The following is a 26,407-nucleotide window of genomic DNA, read 5'->3' as shown; positions in this document are numbered from 1 at the left end:
TAAATGTACTTCATTATATTCCACCGCTGCTCATAAGCAGCATATAGTGTTGTAACATTGATTTATTTTTCCATATAAGTGATTCTACCACATTTTCCCCCACATAGGGAAACATTACAAGCTTCAGTACACTGCAAAAACTAATTTTAAATTCTGTAATTGAGTCCTTCAGCTATTATTTCCCTTAACACAAGTAAAGGTCATTTTTCTTCATTCTAGTGCAGCAACCCGCTTTCTCTTGTTTCAAGACGCACACATTGAGAAAGTTTGACAGATTTGGAAAAACAGGTTAAGTAATTTTACCTCATTGGCAGACTCATTTAGGTTTTCAGGACTCCGTTATTGACAGAAAAGACTAAAGTTTGAGATATTTTTTCCCAGTGGACTGACTTGATGCTGAGCTGAACGGTTGTCGCTTACAGCCTCTCAATAGCTAACATGGTCTTTTAATATCAGGAGTCACAGCGTTTGGGAAGTACGGTTCTGTTTGTTTTTTGCTTTGAAATAATGAACACAAGTTTGAGCTCATTTTAACTGCCTGATGTCATGTGAAACATGCCAGTGAAGACAAATCCATCAGAGACTGGGACGTGTATTTTGGTTTTATTAATAAATAAATAGTCAGTCACAGCTGTGTCTAGGCCTGTTCTCCGCCGGTGGTGGCATTGTGCCCTCTAGTGGCAGCAGTCAGGAGCTGCAGTGAGGCCGATTGAGAGGCTGTAAGAGATGTCTGCTGTTCCTCTGATTTGTTGGCAGAAACTTGACCTTGGTACATGTTCTTGATGGCAGACAACAGGTATTTGACCAGTACATGCATGTCTGCATCCTTCTGATCAGCATCAGCACTGCCATCCTGCTGGATCTCCTGTGTGATATCTGGGAAAGAGGACAGATGAGGAGGAGAGTGAAGCAGTGTGTGCACTGCTCTATAGATGTAATATCAGTCTGTCGCTCCACCACTTTGGTCGTTGCTGTGAAACGTGCTTCATCGTTCATGCTCCCCTCAGGATGAACTGTAATAACTCTGCTGATCCTCTGACTTTCCATCTAGCGCCACCATCAGGTCGACATGTGAACGCGTCCGACACTTTGGTTTCTGACCAAACACCTGCAGAGCTGCTGACGCTCCCATCAGCCTCAGCTGCACTCTTTACTGCTAATTAGCCAAGTTAGCATGCTAACATGCTAAACTAAGATGGTGAGCATGGTATCATTATATCTGCTCAACATCAGCATGTTAGCACTTAGCTTAAAGCATCACATGTTTGATGGATGCGAGAGTCACCTGGTTAGGCCACACATTCACATCACGACTCGGATCATCAGTATCGCAGCATAATGCGAAAAGTTTGTTATAATTAAATGTTTTTCATGTTATAAACAAGATATTTTCACCTTACGACAAAACTTGTCATAACGACACATTATCACATGAGTTCTCACGTCATGAGATAATAGCATACTGTTATCACAAACATCTTATAAGTTTGTATGTTTAATAATATGAAAAACATTGTTTATAATAAACTTTTCACGTTAAAACATGAAACTGATCTGTTTCTTTTTCTGGCGTGGCAGCGATACACTACACAATTTGGGTTTAATTACATTATAGACAGATGGCTTTCAGAAAAATCCCCAGACGTATTTACGACTTGGATGTTGACAAACACTTTAAAACATGAATGAAATAAATAAAGGCCATAAAGTGTTCTATCCCCTCTTGTCGACTGCATGCGTCAGTCATCCATTTTTTTGGTTTTATTCTTACATTCATTGTTTTTATTTCTCATGCTTAAATTATTTTATGGTTTATATATTTGTACTGTCTTGTCAGCTTGCTAATCAGTTGTTATAGAAATAAAGTTTGATTGATCATCAATTAATCATTTCAGTCATTTTTAAAGCAAAACACCAAACATTTCCTGGTGCAGCCCAATTGTATCGCTTCCTTTTAGTATAAAACTTGCAGATTCTGTCGTATGCTAACTACAGTATATAGGAAGCAAATGTCAGAGTGCAGATACCACAGCTGTAGAGAAGGCGAACTCTCGCAATGTCCGTCTTTGTCATTTTCACCCTCTGTCCCATGTCCTTCACGTTTTTGTTGGGTATGATGGTGGGCTGGCCGTTCGCTGAAAAAAACCCACTGAAAACAAATAAAATAAAAAACAGTCACAAAATCCCCTTTTAAAGAAAAGAGGAAAAAACTCCACATGTTTTTGTATTTTGGACACTTTACCTTCCATAGTGCATGATAGATGAAATGTCGTACGAGAGATTATAGGTTTTGCCATGTTGCATTTCGAAGTTTCTCTCCATCCCTGAAACACATCTTGATTATTTTCACGCCGATAGCAAACAGCCTCATCATAAAAACAGTCAGCCATTAAAGCCCCGCTCCCCTCAGGTGTTCTGCTTCACTATGAGGTTTGTTCATCTGCCGAAAGAGCAAAGTTTCTCAGTTTAACATCTGGATGTACCAGCAGTATTTGTGACATCACAACTAGTTTGGAGCCAATCAGGGTTCAGTATGAAACTTACATGTGAGCCTCCAGGTCAAACACTGAGACGTGAAGTAGGAGACATCTTGTGTCCATCAGTTAAACTTAAGCCCCATTGGGCCTGGGTTTATTTCTCAGGGGAGAAGGTTCTGGTATTCTCTCTCTCAAGCCCCCTCTTTTTTAAAAACGTACATTTGTTTACATTTTGGCAAAGTGGCTCCATTAAAACTATGCTGAGTTAGCTGTTTGCTGCGTACAGACAACTATCGCTGGATTACTTTAATACTGAAGAAAACAATTCTCAGGAAAGTTCTGACGCGGCTTTCTCTGATTTATGGCCGTTTGTTCTGCACAGACAGAGATAATGATTTCCTCTGGAAGTGTAAGTCGCATGATTAATATGTTTCATGTCTCTGAGTTCAGATTTGACTGAGTTATGACTCTGAGAAGGAGTGCAATTTTTGATTCCCCTTTAACTCTCCGGTGCGCCCCCGATTAAAAAAAAAAAAAAAAACTATCAAAGCAGAATATTTTTACACATCTTAGAAACATGATCTTTAATCTAATTATAATTATTCACATGAGCACAGAAACATTACCTGGCATAATATTACGGGGAAGAATTGTGATGTACTGTTCACGGTCTGGCCTTGTGTGTTCGTGGTGGAAGCCCAGCGCGTGAAGGATCTCGTGGACGATGTTCCCCACCCTGCACAGGGGCCCAACGAACACAGGCTGCTCACCGCCGACGAAGCCCACAAACGACGCACAGCTACAATGATAGTTGATGCACACTCAGACTACAGAAAAAGGTAAATGTGTCACCTAAACATATGAGACATTTAGAAACTATTTGTTGATTGACAGGAAAATTGGCAACTAATATGATAAATTAATCATTTTCTAAAAGCAAAAATACCAAACACATTCACAAGTTCGGGCTTCGCAGCTGTGAGGACCTTATGAGACAGTTACGTTACTGTCCACCACTGGTTTTATCCGAACAGTCAAAGATTTGACTTACTCAAAACTGTACTTTAGTATTTCCATTTTATGCTACTTTAAAACTTCAACAATTTAGGAGGCAAATATTGAACTTTTTACTCCACTACATTTGTCTGACAGCTTTGGTAACTTTACAAATTCAGATTAATACAAAATATAAAAACCAACTTATAAATGATGCATTATTATAGATTAAAGCTACCCAGCAGTATATAAAGTAGTTTAAACTGGCTCCACCTTTACCAGCTGCAACGTTAGTGATGAACACATTAATGCATCAATAATTCTAATATACATTATTCTGAAACAGGCCATTCTGCATAATGAGTCCTTTTACTTTTAGTACATGTTGATGCTAATACTTTTGTATCGTAGAAAACGATCAAAACACCACCATTTCTCTCAGAATCGTCACCTCGCTGACTTGAAGACAGCGAGGTGGAGATTCTTAGTAGAGAGAAGAGTTGGTTTGAACGGGGCGTCAAGGAAGCCATTTTTGTGAATAAAGAGAACCCCTCTTTGAACAGAAATGGTGGTCTGAGATTCAATCTGCCCAAAGTCTACCACAGTGTATTAGCACCTTGGTCACGCCAATCACATGCTAATCAGGTACTGAACAGTGATGAGGGAGATGCAGCCAGAAAACAATAGGCCTGATTACTGGGCCATCATGGAAACCATTGGGTCAGTTTCAGGTGAAACTAGCTATTAACAGATACTCAGGTAGACTCCTTCCTGAGGGCGGGGCTTATGTAACAGTAGCTTAAATTTCTAGTCCCCCCCAATTGAGAATGACTTCTGGATGGGAGCCGAAACGTCTTGATTCTGAAAACAGTGTCCAGATGACTACGACTGAAACCTTTTCTACGATGGACAACTGCTGGACGAATGAGGGACGACACCGTATTAATACTTTTGTACTTTTAAGTAAGCGTTTGAATGCAGGACTTGTAACCGTAGTTCTTCACTGTGGTGTTGCTACTTTGACATTTGAGTACTTCTTCCACCACTGACGTTTGAGGACGTCACTTTGGGCTTTAAAAGGATTTGTGTTGGACATTGTACAGTTTTCCTGTAGATAATTTCAGCTGTAGTTCAGAAGCAGGACCACACCTGCAACACTCCCCTTTCTCTCAAAGCCTTTCGCTCATCCAAGAACAGCGGTAACCTACGTTTTCTGTTGACGTCGCCACACTAGCTAGCTTCGTCTTCAACCTTACATTTCTTTCCCCAAACTGCTCACAGGCTCCCCCTGCCCAAGTAAAGGCCGCCTCCCCCTGTCTCAGTCCTCATTAGAGAGACCAGTCTCACCACCTGGCCTGCACACTGGAGTCCACGTACCTGCTGGTTCACCACCCTGTGTGTCCGACCGTCACTTAAATGACGCCTGAGTTTCAGAAATGATTTTAAACTAACGTCACCTCTGCTTCCTCATGATCACATTACATACACATCCAAAAGTCTCCCCCACCACATCTAAATCCAAGTCATGGGTCGCTGATCAACCCAAACCTCCCAGCAAGATCTGAGCCATGTTCAGTCATCGCTGGAGTCTTAGGAAAGTTTTGGGGATCTGCCCCCGAGACCAGGAGCTGCAGTGGATCCTTGACAAAGCTCAGTCAATCACCACTCATACGTCCATAATCAATACACTATCGATTCTTTGAGGGTGTGGTCCTTGCTCGTGAAGGATATTTTATAGACCAAAAGGATTATTAGAGAAAATAATCTGCGGATCAATCACTAATGAAAATGTTAGTCGCATCCCCGTACAATATTAAAATGTTTTCATACCCTTTGCTGGTTTTGAAGAGCAGGTAGTTTGTCTCAGAGGTTCGGTTGTGGAAGGACACACAGGTGTGTTCGGACACCATCGCCATAGCAGCGAGGATGTCGTTCTTCCGACTGGCTGCAAAACACAGACCGTAAAATAAGGATTCCCGCGAGCAGAGACTCGGACCGGCGACGTGACGTCAGACTGCTTACCTAATTCTGGGCTGATGACGTACGGTATCTCCAGCGTTGGCCACGTGCTACTCACTGCATTCCTGTCGCTCTGTTGTGGGGAAACAAACTTCAAGTGTGCGCAGATACAAAAACACTTGACGAGCGTCACGTTACAGACAGCTGTGCAGGTCAGGTTAAGTCGGGGCTCACTGTGTAGGCCTACTTCACTTCAATGGGCACGTGACCAGAGGGACATGTGCCCTCCAACATGTTGGGCCCCGACACTATAGAGCGCCACCTCATTTCCTCGATAAAGACCTGATACTTTTTTATAAATAATAAATATGGTTATATAAAAACAGTGACAATACAAAAAACAACTTCACATTTCCCATGTCAACAATGAACCTTTAAACTCATTAAATAAGTGTTCTAGGTAAGATCTGCCTTCAGCGGCATTATCATTGATGTTGAGTTCTGTGCTGTGTGAAGCGAAATGTCCTCGAGTGATGTCACTTGAGTCAGCGTCAATCAGGGCTGAAAACTACAAGTTTGAAAATTAAACTAATCTGTTTGTGTGGAGTTAGAGAGCAGTGAGCTCACCAGACCTCTGCTCATCTCTGCTGCAGGCTACATTAGCCGACACTAGCATAGCACGCCCCAATCTCCCACCCAACTGTCACTGGTCGAATTGCATTGTGGGTAATGTAGGCGCCAGGTTTTGACAAGGAAGGAATAAAAAAAAAAAAAGATCCCTCTAATTCTGCTGCATCGATTTAGATCCTTTGTTTTAAACTGTCCATCGTGAGTCCGACAGTGTTACAGGAGTGCGGTGATAAATCCGTGGATTGCAAACAGTTAGTTACACCTCCAGCAGCTACAGAGCAACATGACGCTTCATCAGGAGTCGTGTTTGTGTCGCCTGATGGACGTCAGTCCGGTCTTCTCTCTGTCAGCTCTGTGTTTGGTCTCCTGAGGGAAACATCTGGCTCTTTAGCCGCTAGATGCTCCGCTATGTTCACCAGCTGCTCTCTGACTGCGTCTGTGCTGTTTGCGGTTTTTACAGCTTTTTCTCTGAAAAACAGCTGATGTGGCTGAAAGTGACACTACGAGAGCAGTGAGTGAACCAAAACAGTCAAGTTGCGAGCCATAAAACTATAAGAACTTCAGGTTTTCTCTAGAAGCGACCCCTTTCACATCATACGTAGTCATTTGATCCATAAGAACATTGATTCTTCCTTCTTTTAAAATCGTTTGTCACATGTACTGTACGTCGAGGGCTCAAACTTTGAAAAACCCAAGAGTTTACCAGGAAGGGAGCGTGTAATGACAGATGCTATTGAGTGGCATGATGGGAAATGTAGGATCCGGTGTTTTTGGAGCTTAACACAAATCAGGGACTAAGTCAGAAAATCTCGGCCACTTGCTGCTTCAACTTTGACCGTTCATGTTATAGAATCTGTCGCTCACAAGTCCCAACTTTCCAATAATAAATACACAGAAATTAAGAGTAAATTGAATGAATAATGAGGCAGTTTCACTCACTGGCAACATCATGTCTCCCTCCAACACTGCATAGTTCTTGGACATGAGCTCTGTCGAAAACATGATAGAGGAAGAGAAAAAGCAACAATATTCATACAGATTTTCCTTCTTTGTTCAACCTTTTTCTCCTCAACTGCAAATATTAAATACACGTTCAGGCTAAAATACTGACAGTGTGGGCTCACCTTCTAAAGTCTCTGAGTTAGACTCCAAATTACGCAACACCTTGGTGAACAAGTCTTCCTGAAGACCTGTAAAAAGACACATTTTGACATGAAAGAGACGGACAAATCTCACGAGTGTCGACATTCTGATCAATCCAAGCTTAAATTATGTCAAGCTGTACCTTCTTTGGCTTCACGTATAGGACCGGAGTCCACTAAAACACAATAAGATGAGAGAAATATCACACGTTTGCTTTTCCAGAGCGTAAAAAAAAAAAAAAAATCAAACAGTGAAACTCAAAAACACCAAACAGCGCTGATTCCTTACCATCTTTAGGGGATTCAGCAATCAGAAGTGCAGTGAGGAGCAGATGCAGCATGGTCCAAGAGGCCAAGACCGACACACTGAGGTTTTCAGCTCCACTTCCTCGTTAGTCACATTAAGTAAAATCACCTGTGAGCTCCGGCCTTATTTATTCCTGTGACGCTCAGAGGAAGAAACTATTACTACATTTCAGAGGGAGATATTCCACTTTTTACTCCACTATATTAGTTTCACAGCTGTAGTTACTTTACTTAACACATTAACAGTTTAAAAAATATGTTGCATTATTGTAGATTCAAATACCCAACAGTACATACAATCGAAAATTAGCTCCACCTCAACCAGCTACATCATTAAAATGCTGCTTACATGTTAATGTTTCTGCAATTCTAATAAATTAATATAATAGTTAAGGCCAAGAACAATATAACACTGACAGCATTCTGCATGATGAATATACTTACATACTTTTACTTAAATAACATTTTCAAAGCAGCACTTTTACTATTAACAGAGTATTTTACAGTGTGGTATTAATACTTTTACTCTAGTAAAGGACCTGAATACTTCCTCCACCGCTGATGAACAAGAAAGGCAACATATGTAAGAAAATCTCAGGAAGGCTGGAAATCAGGATTTTAATATAAAAACATGAATTAATCTGTCAAGTGGATCAGGAAGTAGAGTTTGATTTGACTGAACAGGATTAAGGGGTGGGATTTAAACTCTGGTCCACACTCCGAAGCAGCAGGTGGCGGTAATGCGCCTAATACGCTGGTACCAACTACCGTTAAAAAACAGAGAGAAGAAGACGAACACCGACCACTTCCGGGAGAAATACATACACATGGGACCGAAAATCTGTCAGGGTAATGTTGTTTGAGCTTACATTGCTATATAACAATATATTCTCTAGTTTGATTTTTAATCACCAACTATCTTGTTGTATTAGGCAGCCTCACTAGTTGGGAAAATGCTGTTTTTCCATTAAAAACTAAGGTAACGCGCTGTTATTTAGCTAGCTGCTAGCTTACGTGCTAATTGTTTTGTCGTAAAATAATTTCTCCTAACGATGTTTAAATAGCAATTAGATTCAACAACAACAACGCCAGATAATTTCAGTTTGACAGTTTATTCGCCAAATTTAGCATCAACAGTTGTTCCTTTTTTTGTGTGATTCAAACTAATTTAATAAGTGTCTCACAGTGTAGAAATACCCAAATCCTGTATTTTAAATCTTACTTAAGTAAAAGAATAAAAGTATCAGCATCAAAATATACTTAAAGTACCAAAAGTAAAAGTACACATTATGCAGAATGGCCCTTTTCAGAATGAAATGTATTATGTTATTGTATTATTATTATTATTGATGCATTAATGTGTTCATCACTTTAATGTTGCAGCTGGTAAAAGTGGAGTTGATTTTTCAACCCAGGGATCAATAAAGTCTCATAACTTTAATAATAATAATACATCATCATTTATTTGTTGATTTATATTTTGTATTAATAATCTGTCACTGTAACTAAAGCTGTCAAATAATTGTAGTAGTGTAAAAAGTACAATATTGTCAAAATTAAATAGAAAAAGAAATACACTTTTTCTTTCCTTAGCTTCATCCAGAGGGTGCAGTCATGACGAGGTGGGCGAGAGCCAATAACGTCCATAAACACAAGCCAGCAGAGGCCACTCCATGGAGCCGGCTGAGAGGAGGAGGAGGAGGAGGAGGAGGAGGAGGTCATCCAGGCAGATCTGGTGGCCCCGCCGATGCTAAACGAGGACCTCAGAGGGACCATCTGAGAGGGACTCAGCCTGGTGGATCAGCTGTGAAAAAACCCAACCATAAGAAGAAGGACTACGTCAGTGAGGATGTGAACGGCTTCCTGGAGTATCTCCAGCAGACCGGACAGCCGCTACCTAAAGGGGATAAAGGAGGGTGGCAGGGGGTGCAGGGGCTCAGGGAGGAGGTGGAAACCGCCCTGAAAAAAGACAGAAGAAGAGAGGACAGAAGGATAAAGAGGCAGACGGACAAGAAGAACAACATGGTGAGGTTTTTCAAACCACATATTCCAGATACGGAACCAGAACCAGGACCTGGTCCTTGAGTTTGTGTCTTGACTTGAATTTTTTTTATTTGAAAATACATAACCTAGATAGCTTAGTCACCAATATTGTCTGTCTGTTCACATAAAGCCTACTCGTACAAAAGTTTTCGTCCTTGTCTAATACTACAAACCTCAACTGTCAGAAAATTACAATATGTCATAATAATTGTACTTTGCGGCTCTGAATGACGACGTCACACCGTCTCCCAGTAATCCTTATAATATAGTGCTTTCAGACAGCATTCAGACTTCATCCCTCGTCTCCTTCCTCTCGTCACTCCTCTTGTCTCCTTCCTTCCTCTTCACTCCCCTCGTCTCCGTCCTCTCGTCACTCTCCTCTCCTTCCTCTCGTCACTCCCCTCGTCTCCTTCCTTCCTCTCATCACTCCCCTCGTCTCCTTCCTTCCTCTCATCACTCCCCTCGTCTCCTTCCTTCCTCTCTCACTCCCCCTCCTTCCTTCCTCTCATCTCCCCTTCTCTCTCCATCCTCCTCCCTCCCCTCATCTCCTCGTCTCCTTCCTTCCTCCTGTCACTCTCCTCGTCTCCTTCCTTCCTCTTGTCACTCCCCTCGTCCCTCCTTCCTCTCATCCCTCCCCTCTTCCTCTCCTCCTCCTCCCTCTCTCCCTCGTCTCCTTCCTTCCTCTTGTCACTCCCCTCGTCTCCGTCCTCTCCTCTCTCCCCTCGTCTCCTTCCTTCCTCTCATCCCTCCCTTTGTCTCCTTCCTCTCATCCCTCCCCTCATCTCCTCGTCTCCTTCCTCCTGTCACTCTCCTCGTCTCCTTCCTCCTGTCACTCCCCTCGTCTCCTTCCTCTCGTCCCTCTCCTTGTCTCCTTCTCTCCTCCAGCTGTGTTTTAACTGCAGGAAGCCCGGTCACGGTTTGGCCGACTGTCCGGAGGCCGACAGGGACGAGGAGATGGGCCGAGGCATCTGCTACCGCTGCGGCTCCACCGAACATGAAATCCAGAAATGTAGAGCTAAAGTGGACCCTGCTCTGGGTGAGGACAACATGGAGATTTACAGCTTTGCATCTGTAATAGATTCATATTTAATACTGCTTTAACGATGTTTACATTCTCTGTGTGTCAGGTGATTACCCGTATGCTAAGTGCTTCATCTGTAGTCAGACTGGACACTTGTCGCGGTCCTGCCCAGATAATCCTAAAGGACTTTATGCTCAAGGTACGAACACAGATATTCACTACAGCGTATAGGAATTAATGTGACACTAGTTTAAATGATCGTTTCTGTGTCTGCAGGAGGTTGCTGTCGTGTTTGCGGTTCGGTGGAACATTTTCAGAAGGACTGTCCAGAGCACCAGGCTTCGAGTGAGTCTCTTCTGTCTCCTTCAGACTTCCACCTCAGGGTTTCCGGCAGCGTTTTAGAGTGGAGGCGCTCCATCTCGCCTGAAAAATGACAGACGAAATTTTTATGACCTACAATATCAGGTTTATTAATGGTGCTACATTACACAGCAAAGGCCGTATTTATTGAGTGAGGCGACTGTTCAAACTCTTATTTAGTACCTACACTGAAAACACCAGGATCTGTTCATCTCATCAGGTGATTGATTGATCACACATTGAGAGTGCTTCTGCAACTTGTTATTTTCATTGACTATTCTGCCAATTAATTTTTTTCAATTAATCATTGTCTCTGTCGTCTGTAAGACAGTACATCAGTGTCGGGGGGGCGAAAAAGAAAACCAGAGTTTTTACACGTTGGGTAAAGTCGAGACAAACGACTGTCGGTCACAATCAGGTGGAAAAAAACTCCCAGCAGGCTGAAGTTAGTTTGATAATCACCAGCTGGACGCGAGTTTGTTTAAGGTTAGATAGTGAACAGCTAGACTTTTGATACTTTGAGTACATTTAGCTCAAAATACTTACGTAGTTTTACTGAAGTAACCTTTTGAATACAGCTGCCTGTTCTTACACTACAACTTAACTCAATTGACAAAATCAAAATGTTGTAGCAGAGTGACGTTTCACCTTCTGCATCATTCAGGTAATATGGGAGACAAAGACATTACTGAGTAGAGACAAATGCTTACAATACACTGTTTTATTAAAAAGAGAAAGTAATGGAGGCTATCGCGTGTGAACTAGCTAACCAGTGGAGGAAGAAGTACTCAGACAGTACAGTACATTCATTTTCAGTGTGGTACTGCCACTTTAAATTCAGTAAAGGATCTGAATACTTCTGCCTCCACTACGTGTCTTATCTTTAATTCCTCTCCTTCTAGCTAACTCGGTGACGGTTGCCTGGTTGTCCAACAATATGAGTGCAGACCACGAAGAAGTGCATGTTCCTGTGAAGAAAGCCAAACCCAAACAGACTAAAGTGGTGATGTTCTGATCTGCAGAGGTCGTCTCCTGCTGATTCTTCACTCTGACTCAGCTTCACCCTCTGGACTCTAATAAATGGACTAATCACCATTCACATGCAGCGAAGTGGCTCTTCAGACACATTCTGAATCTCTTTGTGTATATCTGAGGTGCTTTTTAATAAAGCGATGCTTCTGTATTTTTACAGCCTGACTTTATTCTGGTGCTGGAATAAAACTTTTGGTTATGGATTTATTGTCTTAGGCAGTTATTGAGACAAAACATTGTTAGTTAGACTATGTAACACATCTCAGTATTAGTTATTTGGACACAGCAACCTGTGAAAGACAGTTATTATTTACAGGGTGTGTTTTACTTGTTTTGGGCACTTTTCGTTCTCATTCTGATGAATCAATTAATCGTTAGCGTATAGAACTTGAACCAGGAAAAGGCCTCACTCGGGTTAAAAATCTCACTTCATGCTTCAGTACTTTATTGCCATTTCAACATTGATAGGGATTTGGTTTCACAGGAGAGTCCTGGCCAAGAAAGCAACACCACAGAGAGCATAAAACAGAGTTGTGAATTTGATAAAATATGAAGAGAATAATTAAAGGATCACAAAACACGATCAGAAGGATGAAGTCAGATTGATAAAACAATAGGAGTAAATCTGTCAAATATAACAGATGTCCAAAAATAGTGAAAAATGCCAATTTCCTAAAGCCCGAGTTGATGTCTTCTGATCAGCAGTCCAATGTAATGTTTGGTATTTTTGCTTTAAAAATGATTAAAACAATTATCTCAATAGTACAGATTCATTCAGTCTACTAAGTATTTAATCTACTAATTATTTCAGCTCTAGTTTGGCACCAACACTAATTCAGTTCTTTAAGGAGACGAGTTTGCAGTGGTGGAAATCCTCTTTTACAAGTAAAAGTCCTGCATTCAAAATATACAAAAAAGTACTAAAAGTACTCATCATGCAGAATGGCCCATTTCAGAATAATGTGTATTATATTATCGGATTATGATCATTTTAATGTTGCAGCTGGTAAAGGTGGAGTAAGTATGAAATAGCAGAAAATACTCAAGTAAAGTACAAGTCCCTCAAAATTGTACTTCAGTACAATACTTGAGTAGATGTACTTAGTAACCTTCCACCACTATGACTTTGTACTTGGAGAAACTGTAAAGATATGACAGTGAATGACTTACTGTCGGCGCTCACTGAGACGCTTTGCTCGTTTAAAACTAAAACAAACACTGGTATATTCACATGCATGAATGCTGCAGAGCATTTGCACCGTGGCCTCGTGGAGAAACGAGAGATGTGAGACGCTGCAGCTGCACAGACCACAACAGAGAGACATTGGACAAATCCATCATCTTACAGCTCAAAATACTGTTATTAGTTATTCTTTATATACTGAAGGCCTTTGTGTATCACAGTGTGTGTATGAGTGTTTGTGTTGGGGTGTAACGCTGTAACACAAAGATGTGTGCACAGGTGAAGTATGATGCCTCCTAGAGCAGTTTAGTGGGCATTTTCTTTTATTCATTATGTCACAGTGGATGTGAACTGTCACTCGTTCTCTGCCTTTATTTGCCTGAAACTGTAATGCTGAGATTTTTTAATCTTGCTGTTCCCACATAAAGCACTGTGTGACTTTGTTTTGAAAGGTGCTCTAGGAATAAAGTTTATCATTATCATAAAGCATTTACAGCCGTACTGTACATGGAATATTGTGTCCACGGATTGCACCATCAACATATCTGCGTGTGTGTTCGGGACTCTGGTTTTAATTGAGCTGTAATGTGAAGCCTCGGCCACTCGGAGGCAGCACTGGCTCAAGCTGAGCTGCTCTGCTGCAGGCGTGCAGACAGTCTGGTGTTGGTGTGGAGGTCATCCTGCTGCTCTGTCGCTGATGGAGAAATGTTGTCATGCAACAGGAGAGAGGACGTACTTGTATACATTTAGACATTTAGCCGAAAGAACGGGCAATTAACAAACTGCAGGTCTTGCTTTGAAAACAACAATAAGCACTGAGTTGAGTTAACGTGCAGGAAACAGCAGCAGATGCCTGTTTTCAAGCTGCAGCAGCCAAGACACATGGTGCTTCATGATGTCTTCAGGTTGCACAGGAAGACAGGGAAGCTGGGTTGGGATGTCTCATTCTACTACCTGGACGCATAAGGACCCCTGTTCATGGAGCTGCTATAAAATATAACTTCCACAATGCAGAAATCATTCTTTAAAAAAGAAGAAACCTACAATGAAAAGTTAAAGAAATGGCTCACCGTTGGCCCCTGCTGGTCTGCTGGTTGACCCGATGCTTATACAGCTTGCAATGGATAGATGTAGGAATTCTCTAGGAGTGTTTTAATGTGCAGGACAGATGTGCATCTGATGTGTAGATCCTTAAGATGAAAAGAAAAATAAATAAATACATTAATGAAATTCGTAAATACAATTACACAAGTTCATTCTCTCCATTTTGACAGTTGTGGATAAGTTTTTTGCAGCTGCCTCTTAGTAATTATATTCATTGCTGTTACTCTTCATTTTCTGAACACATACTCATCTCTTTTCTCTCTGCATTTTTCCCCAAACTTCAAAATAATGGTTTTCATGGTCTGCATTAAGACCTGATTGCAGTGGAAACAGCAAACACGTCTTTCTAGACGATGTTTCAGAGCTACGAGATTGAATTTCCCTCTCATGGACATGAGGGAATAATGTGATAATATGGTTGGTCTGTTTATAGTTTCCACAGCAGGAGGAGAACAGCTGAGCCTGTTGCAGCCTGATGTGACTGATCAGTAAGGTTGTCAACACCCTGATTTCATTAAAAAACTGACCCTCGAACATAATGCGTCAGCAGCTAAAGAGTGGGAGGCTGAGATACATACACACTGCAGACTCTCAGAGGAAGCCTCATAAACTGCAGACCGGAGTTCTTTCAGCCATTCACTCCAGATTTTTTCAATGAAGATAAAGCTTTTTGTTTCTTTTGTTTCCCAGGACAGAGAGCAGAGATCCTGTGTGTGTGTGTGTGTGTGTGTGTGTGTGTGTGTGTGTGTGTGTGTGTGTGCGCGTTCCCCTGGTGAGCATGTAAAAAGATCTTACATCACTGATGATGCAAAAGGTTTTTTGGCACTCCTTGAAAAACCGACCGGTGTCCAGTCCACAGCAGACAAAACTCGTACCTTATTAGAGGAGAAAGTACTGAAACTGTCATCTGATCTGTAATGTGGATTTCCAGATTTTGAATCAGGCTACAATGCTAACATTATTTATTAGCAGTAAACACAAAGTCCAGCTGAGGCCGATGGGAACGTCATCAGCTCTGCAGGTATTTGGTCATAAAACAAAGTATTGGACACATTAATATGTCGACCTGATGGTGGCGCTAGATGAAAAGTCACCAAAGTTCATTACAGTTCATCCTGAGGGGAACATGAATGTCTGAACCACATTTCATCACAATCTATTTAACAGTTGTTGAGACATTTCAGCCTGGACCAAAGGACGGATATCAGTCCCGTTTGTCTGTTAAGTGCGGCGCTGGAGTCGGGATGTTTTCTTCGTGTTCTTGACGAACATCAGCGTATCCATCCGCCCAGTGCTTCTGTCTGCCGCTGCAGCAGAGGTTGCCAGATATGGTCAGTGAGCCCAGGTTTTAGATTTGGTGTCTGCACAGGCACGATCAGGTACGAAACCCGGCAACCTCACAGTGACGACAAGACTCAGAGAAGACACTGGGCCAGTGACAAAAGTCAACAGACTCTAAAAATCTTTATTCGTAGAACATTTTTTGAAATCAGTAAATTCCAGCTCTGATAAAAGTTTTCCAAGTGAAGATTTAAAAGTTGATACTGAATCGGCCGGCCTGGCTTCCTCAGGTAGGTGGTCCCTGGCTGTTTCTAGACTAATTTATCCAGATTTTTCCTTTCATTTCTATTCTTCATACATTATATTGTGCTTGTTGTCTTCTGGTGACTCTAATGACCGATTAACAGAATAACATCGCCTCATTGGCTCTGCTATTGCCGCCATCTTGTTTATGTTTCAGCTGTATCAAACTCACATCGTCCTCTTGGATCAGCCTCCAAAACTAAATCTGCCTCATTACCTCGGAGCAGCGGTTTAAATGCTGCTAATCAATGAAATTACTTGCAGAGGAAATGCTATGTGCATTTGTTTTATGTTTGAGTCTTGTTATATTATTATCATTGCTGCCAACCAGTTAATGAGACTGTATGTGTTTTGTTCTTGTTCTGTTCTCATGAGCTTATATGAATCAGAGTTGTTTTTGCTCCAAAGGCTCCCTGGTTGGGTAAAACTCAAGTATAAAGTAGGGGACAACCTCCTGGAGGTTACCCTCAGAAGACCCCCCCCTGTGCCTGGTTTCCACAGAGCCCGATGCGTTCTCATGGAGGCGAAGTGAAACTGCAGCCAGGCAGCTGCACGCTGCCAGCTCACTGAGGCTGATTACACAATTTACCCAAAAGTTTCATCCACAGGAGAGGATTTTTTGTGTGTGTGTGTGTGTGTGTGTGTGTGTGTGTGTGTGTGTGCCTCATAACAAAAGCACAGAGGGTTCCTTCACTGATGGCTCCTGGATCCAATTTAAGAGAAGCTGAGAGGGGGTCTTTCTTCCAACTATTGTCTTTCTGTCTTTGGATTGCCCAACATCCAGCCTTCATCCTGTTCTGCTCCTCTGAGCTTTTACTGTACGTACGTACATCTTCCATCTTCCATCTCAACATCATCACAGTGTTGATTTCTCCAATACTCTGCTAGGATTCGGGGCAGCTGTCCATTAATCCCGGCTCCTCCTGTCCATCTGTCGAAGTGTCCCTGAGCAAGACACTGAACATTTAGTTGCAACGGCCCAGTGGACAGGCCAGCACCTTGCAGGTGTATGTGGGTGAATGAGGGACAAACTTTGTCCGTTAGAAAAGCGCTATATAAATGCAGTCATTGACGACCTTTTTAGCCACGCTAGCGACATGATGCAATCTGTCAGTCGGTCCACCACTTAGGTCCAGACTGAAATATCTCATCAACTATTGGATGGATTGTCAGGAAATTTGGTTCAGACGTTCATGTTTCCCTCAGGATGAATTGTAATAACTTTGATGATCCTCAGACTTTTCTAGCGCCATCATCAGGTCAACATTTTAATTTTTCTTTACTTTGGTTTATGACCAAAACTAATGACATTCCCATCAGCCTCAGCTGTACTTTGTGTTTACTGCTAATTAGCTAATGTTAGCATGCTAACATGTTAAATTAAGATGGTGAACATGGTGAACATTATAGCCGCTAAACATCAGCATGTTAGCATTGTCATTTCGAGCATGTTAGCATGCTGACGTTAGCGTTTAGCTCACAGCTTTTGGTGGATGGTGGGCGTACAAAGTGCAGGACTTTGACCAGGTTTCACATCCTGAGCCCTGCATGGATAGATTAAGGCACCAGAAGCACTTTGGTTAAGATTAGGGAAAGACTGGGGTCACTGACTTTTTACATATTTCATCCAGACCACCATCTTTTTCTATACAAGTATATGTACAAACATATTTACAGCAACATACGTGCATTGCTGCTTGCATATGTGAGGTTGCATATAACTCTTTATATGGCATATGGTAACATAAATAATTAATTCCCAGAGATTTTGGATTGTGCTGTTTGTCTTTTACAATAACAGCTGATCTCCTTCAGTTTGTAGCTCCATTCAGAGCTGAAAAAAAGATCCCTCAGGTTTACATTATCTGGCATAAATGATAAAGCTCATTTGCTTTGTTGGTTCATCTCAGGAAGCTTCCACAGTGGGGTTTCATGATGCTGTCGCTTGAGCTGGCCTGGATGCAGATTCATCCCGTGCTAAACTGTCCATGCAGGACTGCTGCTTGGATTTCTGGGCCCGCTGACAACAGCTCATCGAGGTCCCATTAACAGTAAATATCCATAATCCCTGCAGAGACCCCTGAAGACCCCATTCAGGCTCTTCTGCCCCTCTTCGGCGCCCCTGCCTCCTAAACTAGGACAGCCCTAATGAACTCTACATTTATGGACTGTGTTTTAACTGCCCCTGATGGGTTGACGGTGAGAGGGAAGAGGAAGAGAAACAACTAAGAGGGAGTTATGTTTTTGCTAATGTAGCAAAACTTCACAGTAACATCACAGGTTAATTGTCTTGACCTAAACGCCCCCCATCCAAACCTACTGCATGGCACTGTAATGGAAACCTCATTTGACTGATAGCAGGGTGGAGGTCGTTCAATCTCACTCAAGTTGACTTGGGAATGGAAAAGGGATGAAAAGTAAAGAGTTTTCTATGAGAAAGAAAGATGGTGAAACTCACACAAGCATATAAAGTACCCAGAGTTGTTGCTGAATACTCTGCGAAACAATTTTCAAAGTTGGGTCCCAGTTTGACATGTTTTATCAAAGTGGTTTTTGCTTGTGTTTAAAGTCTGGTGATATTCTATATTTTTCTTTTTGTCAACAAATGCCATGAAAAGCCTCAAACCAATAATAAAACTATTAAAATCACATCAGCGAGCCGCACTGTTGCACTGGGTGACATGTTCCTTCATCACCATGAACTCACACACTGTAGTTTATTCTGACTCCGTCCCACACACACCGTCCTGCTGCCCCAAACACTTACTACAGCACCACACGTGGATTCATCCGCCGCTGGAAATAGTCCCCAACAAATGCACTGTTTCCTCGTGTTAGTTTGATAAAAACTACAGCGAGCAGCTGTTTTAGGAAATTAATGAGCATTTTTAAACATGAAACTATATATTTGTGAGGTGTTTTTAAAGATTTACGTCTTCAGCAGGAACCAATGGGCTCGGAGCTGAGAGCCACTGACAGGAAGTCAGAGTCGGACTAACACGTTGTTGGTTTGGGTCTTTTAAAGGGATTCATTAACAATAAGAACAATGTAGAATATCACAAACCTCATTCTTTAAGTTTGTTGCAGTGGTCTGAGCTCTCTCGGCCAGCTTACTGTACATAATTGCACTACTTGCTCTATTTGAATTAATTGCTATGAGCCACAGATTTCTTTGCATCTAGTGGCCATTTGTGGTATTGCATCTCGGGGTAAGTCTGTTGGCCTCATCTTTCAGTCTCGGTGATGGTTAGTTTACACAGATACATGTATTTGTGTGACAAAAGACAACCAGTTCTGACAGAGCAAAATCTATCTCCAGTCTGTCTGCGAGTCGAGCAGTTCCTCTAAATTGTTCTGTAAGACCTCACAGACTGTTTACCCACAGACACAAGAGTTTTCAGTGGTTATGACTTCAAAGCCAAGAGTTGTGGCTGGACATGCAAGCCAAACAGGCTCATTAATGTCACCAGAATTTACTCTCTGAGGCAGGATTGCAGCCTGGTTGTGGTAAGGGTCCTGGCAATGTCCAAGTTGCTAGCTATTGTTCTGGATCTCAGCCCAACTCATTGGGTTTCTCATATTGTGAAATTACCTTTCTACATTTAAAAAAAATCTACTTGTATCCCTGGAAATGTAACACAATATGCTGTGTCAAATCAGCTATCCGGTTAATTACTGAGTTCCACAAGGTGCCACAAATACGCCTCAAATCAAATCAAATGACAATGTGAAAACAATGTGTTGGGTGTCTCTCGTAGTGAATTATCAGCTGAACCTGCAGCTCCCCTCGGCGTTACGGAGCTTTACAGTGAGTTTCAGCTTGTTGTTTATCTGCCCGGCTGCAACTTCGCTGTTCTGGGTCCCTCTCACCGCTCTCATAATGTCGTTTCCAGAGAAAAAGCTGTAAAAACAGCAGACAGGACACAGTCAGAGAGCAGCTGATGAACATAGTGGAGCATCTAGCAGCTAAAGAGCCGGATGTTTCCCTCAGGAGCTGCTGGAGACCAAACACAGAGCTGACGGAGAGAAGACCGGACTGACATCCATCAGGTGATACAAACACGCCTCAAAATCAACAATCATGTTGCTCTGTAGCTGCTGGATGTGTAAATAAGCAGCTGTTTGCTAACATGTTCACCATATCAACTTAAATGAGATGATATGTTAATGTTGTGTTCACAGCTCGTTTCTGCTGAAAGAAATCAGTTATTGCAGGTTTAACATGTTATCCCTTGGATTAGTGTTTGACGCAAAAGATGGCGCAAAGCAAGTCCTCTGATCGCGGTGATTCCATTGAAATAAATTAATTTTGGCACTAAATTTAGCTGGTATGACATAACAGACACCTGAGTATGTCTGAATGACAAAAAAGCCATCACTTTGACAGAGAGATGAATCCAGCAATGTTCCAGGTCTTAAAAAGGACTATAGTGTGACAAAGACAGGACCCAGCCTCAGAGAGACTACAGAGAGCTACAGAAAGTTGGTCAGGGCTTGTCCTCAGGCAAACACAACCACCAGGAAATGCTTGTTACCTAAAGATTGAGCTGGAAGTCATTACTGCAGGATCTCGCCTCAAGTGTTTGACTTATGTACGCATTCATGCACATATGTCAGCTTGAGGCTATTAGGTGCAGGCGATGCTAAAGACAGGCGGAAGGAAGGATCCCTGAGTAGTACAGAGGAGATGAAAGTGAAGAGTTACAGTTAATGACAGAGGAGAGGAGACCAGAAACTGATCTGTTAGGAGTCTATTGGAGCTAATAAGGCTGTGCTGTCTGGTCGGGCCCTCTGGTGATGCCTGGAGCCACCGGGAAATATGTTTCTGTTTATCTGATGGGTCCCAGGCTGCGGGTGGGTCCACTGGTAGTCAGAGTCACTTTCTCATCAGACAGTACTGTGGACCACTTTCTTAGTACGTATGCTGTTTGTATACCATAATTATAAAACTGGGTAATTCCATCAAATAGCAGAAAGAAGAAGCTAAATTGCAGTAATAATAACATTGTACTCACCAAGTTAATCACGGAGATCTGAGAACACAGCAATGAGCACACAACTGCTTATGTCAAACTTAAAAATGATTGTGGTAAAAGTATTACCCAAACTGTGCGTTGTAAACATCCATCACAGTTTACAGACTGACTTCCTGCTTCAACTTTGACGCACTGTACTTCATCATAGTTGTGTGCACACAGTTTTCCTGTTCAATGAGGGATCATCACCAACATTCGTTTGCACCTCCATCTGTGATCTCTAAACTGTTTTCAACCTGTCTGATCATCTGTGGGCTTGTGTTTTTTGCCCCATCAGACTTTTTTGTAGCGATGGTGCCATGTTCCCAGATTTCAGCAATATGGAGCCAAAGTAAAACCAGAACCAGGTCCAGGTTCTGTTCCAGAAGTAAGAAGAGCTCATTCAAAATCCCACTGACATTTGTGACAATGCTAATAACTAAAAATAGCCTTGGAACAGAGCCGTTTCGCGACAGCATGTCGTGTGGTTCACTCCAAATGATCTAATAGTGTGTATATATCAACGATTGTTATTCTTTTTAGTGGCATTTAAAGAAGAAGAAGCATTTCCCATGAGCCCACAGACCGTTGCAGGTTAAAAGTCACAGCTCGACAGAAGAGACGAGTCCATGAGCGAGTGTGGTTGGTGTCTGTGGTTAGTTCACATGTCTGTACTAACAGCAGGACAGTCGAGTGTCTGTGGTTAGTTCACATGTCTGTACTAACAGCAGGACAGTCGAGTGTCTGTGGTTAGTTCACATGTCTGTACTAACAGCAGGACAGTCGAGTGTCTGTGGTTAGTTCACATGTCTGTACTAACAGCAGAACAGAAATGACTTGAGCGTTGGTGAGTTTTATGGATATGAACGAAACCAAGGTATGATGACGGAAGCACTGCCACACTTGTAGTTTTTTCATGGGAGCTGTAGTTTTTTCTATGCTCACAAAGTAAACGTTGATTAACTTCACAAACATCACAAAGGTTTCAGTTTCTAATAGCAACTGCTGTAAGCTGATTTGTCTTAAGGTTTGTCTTCAGACTAAACACAAAGCACATTTTTTTGCACGGCGCGATCACATATGAAGTCAATGCAAAGACGCAAACAGACACGAATACGCATCCGCAGTGTTTCAACTTGATCGAATAATTTGTGTGGCGCTGTGTCGCATGCTGGCCAAAACTATGAAAATGGCGTCCAAGTTGTACTAAATCAGAATTATCCATTAAAGTAGTATTGTCCACTTTTCAAACTCTGTACCTTTCTATTCAGATCTGATCTTCTCTGCCCGTTCCCATCGACACCCACCACACCAAGCGGAGACCAGAAGTGCCAATCTAAATAAATGACCCAGACCCTGGAGAGGTTTGTTGACCTTTTCTATCACCAGTCCCTCAGAGGTCTGTCAGCATCAACCAGCCTCCAACTCTGTGAATAAACTCTTTACTCTGAACATCTGCTGTGGCGCAGACTCTGTGTTTGGTCAGAAACAAATGCACATGCAAGACTTCGAATCCTGTTTGGGATCAGACGCAGATTGGCCAACATATAAACATCACACTGACTGGTTATCTTTCAGCACAGTGTTAATGGCAGGAGAAAAAAAACACAGACATTGTAAAGGACAAACTCTTCAGATGTTGAGTAACCAAGGTTCACTCTGCCAATATAAAGAACATTTCCAGGAATAACAAAGTTGCCAGAGTGCGTTTGACCACAAATCCAATACAAAGCATAAGAAAAGAGCATTTTTTAACAGACATTTTGCACACTACAGTTGGATGTATAGCTAAACTGTAACACTCTTTTTGAGGCCCAGCATTCTCCAAAAGTACAAGGAGGTTAATCTCATCTCAGACAGCAACTGTGGACTGAATATGTTGGACAGTAATAACATCAACAACCCAAACTAATAAAAACAATAACAAAAACAAGCACAGATGTGTTTACATAGACGTCTGGAAGACAGTTTGATTAACTGATTGAGGCTGGATTATGACGGCCTGTGGGCAGCATGGAGGAAGTTGTGTTCACAGTCAGCATGGATACTGACTGTATCAGTACATCTAATTAAATACAGATACTGCACTGTTTTCATACTTTGTATAAAGGCAATGACTGAGTACTTGGAAGAACATCAGTATACAAGAAAGAAGAACATAAACATGCAATTTTAATGTATGCAAAAATGTTCAAATTAAAGCTCTTAATTGATTAGGATTTTTTTGGGCCACTTGGGGGCAGCAGAGCAAGCCATAAACACAGCACTGACATATTATCACGATTAAGTTGATATGTTTAACTTGTTAGCAAACAGTTGCTTATTTACACATCCAGCAGCTACAGAGCAACATGACGCTTCATCAGGAGGCGTGTTTGTGTCACCTGATGAACGTCAGTCCAGTCTTCTCTCTGTCAGCTCTGTGTTTGGTCTCCTGAGGGAAACATCTGGCTCTTTAGCTGCTAGATGCTCCGCTATGTTCACCAGCTGCTCTCTGACTGCGTCTGCCTGCTGTTTGCTGCTGAGCAGCTCGTGTTCAGTGGGTTTAAAAGGTGTAGCATTATCGTTCGGTAAATCCTTATGGACAAAGTGCTTTACAATTTGCCTCTCATTCACACATTAACACATAATAATAATAATAACAATAATAAAACTTAATTGTACGGCACTTTTCTTAAGAAACTTAAAAAGTGCTTCACAGGGAAGAGAAAAATCAAAAAATAAAGGCAAATGCAAATTAAAACAAACGAGATGAGATCATCAAACACAGGAGATTAAAAAGTAAAAAATGGGAGAATGTAAAATTGCAAGGATGGAAAGGTTAAACCACCACTTGAAACATTATTTATGCATAAAAGCTTTCTTATAAAAGCATGTTTTAAAACCTTACTAACCCCCGGTGGGCCAGTCAGTGCGAATTCATGCTGTGCAGCCAAACTTTGTTCAAACTCGCACAACTTTAGTACTTTACATTCTAGTGAAGAGCCCAAATATTTCGGCCTGAATTTTGAGGAACTGTGAATACAATGTTGCTCGAGACATCTTGAATATTTCTATGTGGTGGAGTAGCGCAGCCATTAAAAACATGGAGTCTTGGGTTTCAGTATTTCACTCAGGGAAAACATCATATAGCTTCTGTGAAGAGCCACCAACCGATAATGGAGGGACGACCCGCTCTACCTGCTGACCCACAGTCAGTCAAACGGAGGGGACCTGCACATGAATTTTGCATATTGTGAAAAAAGAAAATATATCTACCACTGAGGGTGCAACGATCGAGAATTTCTTATTCCATACATAGTGGCTTTAATTCAATGTAAAAGGACTGTATTACTGATTCATACAATTAATGATATTGCGTTTTTAATAATAAAACAGTGGGATATTGAGCAGGAGTTGCTTCTGATCCTGTCATATATTCCATGAAAAATGATTTAGCTATCTGAGCCTTACATCAGCAAGAGAACATTACAAACAGCAAAGTAGGACACAGTCCTGTAAGACAGAAAAGAGCCTGAAAAGAAATTAAAGAACTGTGTGATGAGAAATACAAATACATAAACAGGAAGGAATTACTGTTGGAGCCAACTAAAACATGAGCAAAGACAACAAGAAAGCACAAGTTCATTAAGGAGTTTTTTTAGTTGGTGCTGGAGGAAACCAGTTATCCCAGTAGCTTCCACCACTTCAGGGTAGGATATAGAAATGCAGCCAAGTAAGAAGCCCAGGGTCCCATCAGGAGTGGTGGAGGAAATATTCAGATCCTTTACTTAAGTAAAAGTATTAACACTGTAAAAATTCTCACAGTCAAGGTCAATAAAGGTACAAGTAAAAGCCCTGCAGTGAAAATGTTACTGCAGTAAAAGTATATCAGTATAATCAGGAAAATGTACTTAAAGTATTCAAAGTAAAAGTACTCGGTGCAGTGCAGCGTCCCTGTGGCTGCTGTGCTGTTATATATTCTATCATCAGATTATTATTCCTCGTGCATTAATGTGAAAGCAGGGTTTTACTGTTGCAGCTGGTGGAGCTGGAGCTCATGTTGAACCGGTTTGTATCGGACTGCAACTAATTTGGAGAAATCCAAACACTGACAGATATAGCCAGTTACGGTTGCTTAAATATGATTGGAAATTCACTGTTTTGGGGAGGGGTCAGCGAACACTTGTAGCTTGTTAGGCAGTTGTTGTCCTCTTTTTTATAAACAAGTCAGAATTTACTCTGAGATTCTATGACTGAAACTTAATATTTCCCACAGTCCTGCACACATGGGCACTTAGAGGCCACCTGGGAGAGCTGCACAGGTGAACTCTGGTCATGCGTGCAGTGCTGAACCACCGCGCGCACACACACACACACACACACACACAGTAAATCCCTGTAGAAAAGCAGCATGTGGGCCTCAGTGTGTGTGTGTTTCCTTAATAGAAGAGCAGCCTCTTAAAGCAATTATTCTTAGAAAGAGTGTCTGTTTGCAGAACTCAAATCATGGACTTGCAGTAATACCTTCATTTCCCTCTAAACAACATGTGGCACACAGCTTGTTGCCTTAGCCTCTCTGACAAGGAAACCAAAACAACACGGAGGGACATGGAGAGAGGGAAGCTTATTATGTTTTGCTTTAACTTGCGTGCTGTCATCAGATGTAACTGTTTTTGCAGATAAGTTGTGAAAGTTGCGGTATGTCAAACAGACAACAGAACAGAACATCTGAGACTGACAATGAGAAGTCTTTAGGTTAATTCCTGTGATCGGTATCGTCTAAATGCTTCACCCCTTTTTAGCTCGACATGGGAATGGTTGCATACACAGGTACAGATTAGAGCAAGACAACTCAATCTTAATAAGTTCATTACTGAGTTCATATATTTTCTGGGTGTTCGGTTAGGATGGGAAAGGATAAGTCTGGTGATATCCTATATTTTTCTTATTTTTAACAAATCCCATGTGCAGAGCCAAACCGAAGCCTGATGGATTTTCCTCCTCTGAGCCGCAGAGCTCCACCGTTGTCCAGAAACTATTAAAAACGCATCAGTGAGCCGCACTGTTGCACTGGGCGACATGTTCCTCCATCACCATGAACAGTTTTTTTTTAGGTTCTTCTACTTAAGTGTTTCCATTTTATTCTACTTTATACTTCTGCTCCACTACAGTTCAGAGGGAAATATTGTACTCCACTATCATTATATGTTTTGTGTGTAGAAATCAGTAACTAGTAACTAAAGCTGTCAGACAGCTAGTGTAGTGGAGTTAAAAGTACAATATAGATGTAGCGGAGTAGAAGTATAAAGTGACATAAAAGGGAAACACTCAAGTAAAACACAAATACATCTAATTAATATCAGTACAGTACTTGAGTAAATGTACTTTAATAGTCACATTTATTATTTACCATTGAAAACTGTCTTGTGTTTAAACATGCCAGTGATTAAGTAATTAACAGAGAATAGTAAAAAAAAAAAAAAAGCGGATTATTAATAATGAATTCACCCGATAAACCACGACACACTTCTCTCCCTTAAATTAGCTGCTTTTAATGAAGACATCGCTCGCC

At 41.6% G+C, this 26,407-nt stretch overlaps 2 protein-coding genes across 2 annotated transcripts; one reads left to right on the top strand and one right to left on the bottom strand.

Moving 5' to 3' along the window:
* Window positions 1-584: 584 nt before the first annotated feature.
* LOC122865762 (hatching enzyme 1.2) lies at window positions 585-7,618 on the bottom strand. Its single transcript, XM_044174611.1, has 10 exons — window positions 7,494-7,618; window positions 7,348-7,380; window positions 7,187-7,252; window positions 7,002-7,051; window positions 5,496-5,565; window positions 5,304-5,418; window positions 3,104-3,276; window positions 2,243-2,324; window positions 2,028-2,149; window positions 585-876 (listed from the first exon to the last, which is right to left on the bottom strand). The coding sequence occupies exons 1-10, from the start codon at window positions 7,543-7,545 to the stop codon at window positions 638-640; spliced, it is 1,002 nt and encodes a 333-aa protein (XP_044030546.1). The 5' UTR covers window positions 7,546-7,618; the 3' UTR covers window positions 585-637.
* A 589-nt stretch (window positions 7,619-8,207) lies between these two features.
* zcchc9 (zinc finger, CCHC domain containing 9) lies at window positions 8,208-12,117 on the top strand. Its single transcript, XM_044174612.1, has 6 exons — window positions 8,208-8,359; window positions 9,104-9,535; window positions 10,439-10,589; window positions 10,681-10,773; window positions 10,851-10,919; window positions 11,837-12,117. The coding sequence occupies exons 2-6, from the start codon at window positions 9,125-9,127 to the stop codon at window positions 11,947-11,949; spliced, it is 837 nt and encodes a 278-aa protein (XP_044030547.1). The 5' UTR covers window positions 8,208-8,359; window positions 9,104-9,124; the 3' UTR covers window positions 11,950-12,117.
* The last annotated feature ends 14,290 nt before the right edge of the window (window positions 12,118-26,407 follow it).

The sequence above is a fragment of the Siniperca chuatsi genome, linkage group LG18 (assembly GCF_020085105.1).
Source record: "Siniperca chuatsi isolate FFG_IHB_CAS linkage group LG18, ASM2008510v1, whole genome shotgun sequence".
Lineage (NCBI taxonomy): Eukaryota > Metazoa > Chordata > Actinopteri > Centrarchiformes > Sinipercidae > Siniperca > Siniperca chuatsi.
The sequence above is the reverse complement of the archived record's forward strand: the minus strand, read 5'-3'. Positions and strand labels throughout refer to the sequence as shown.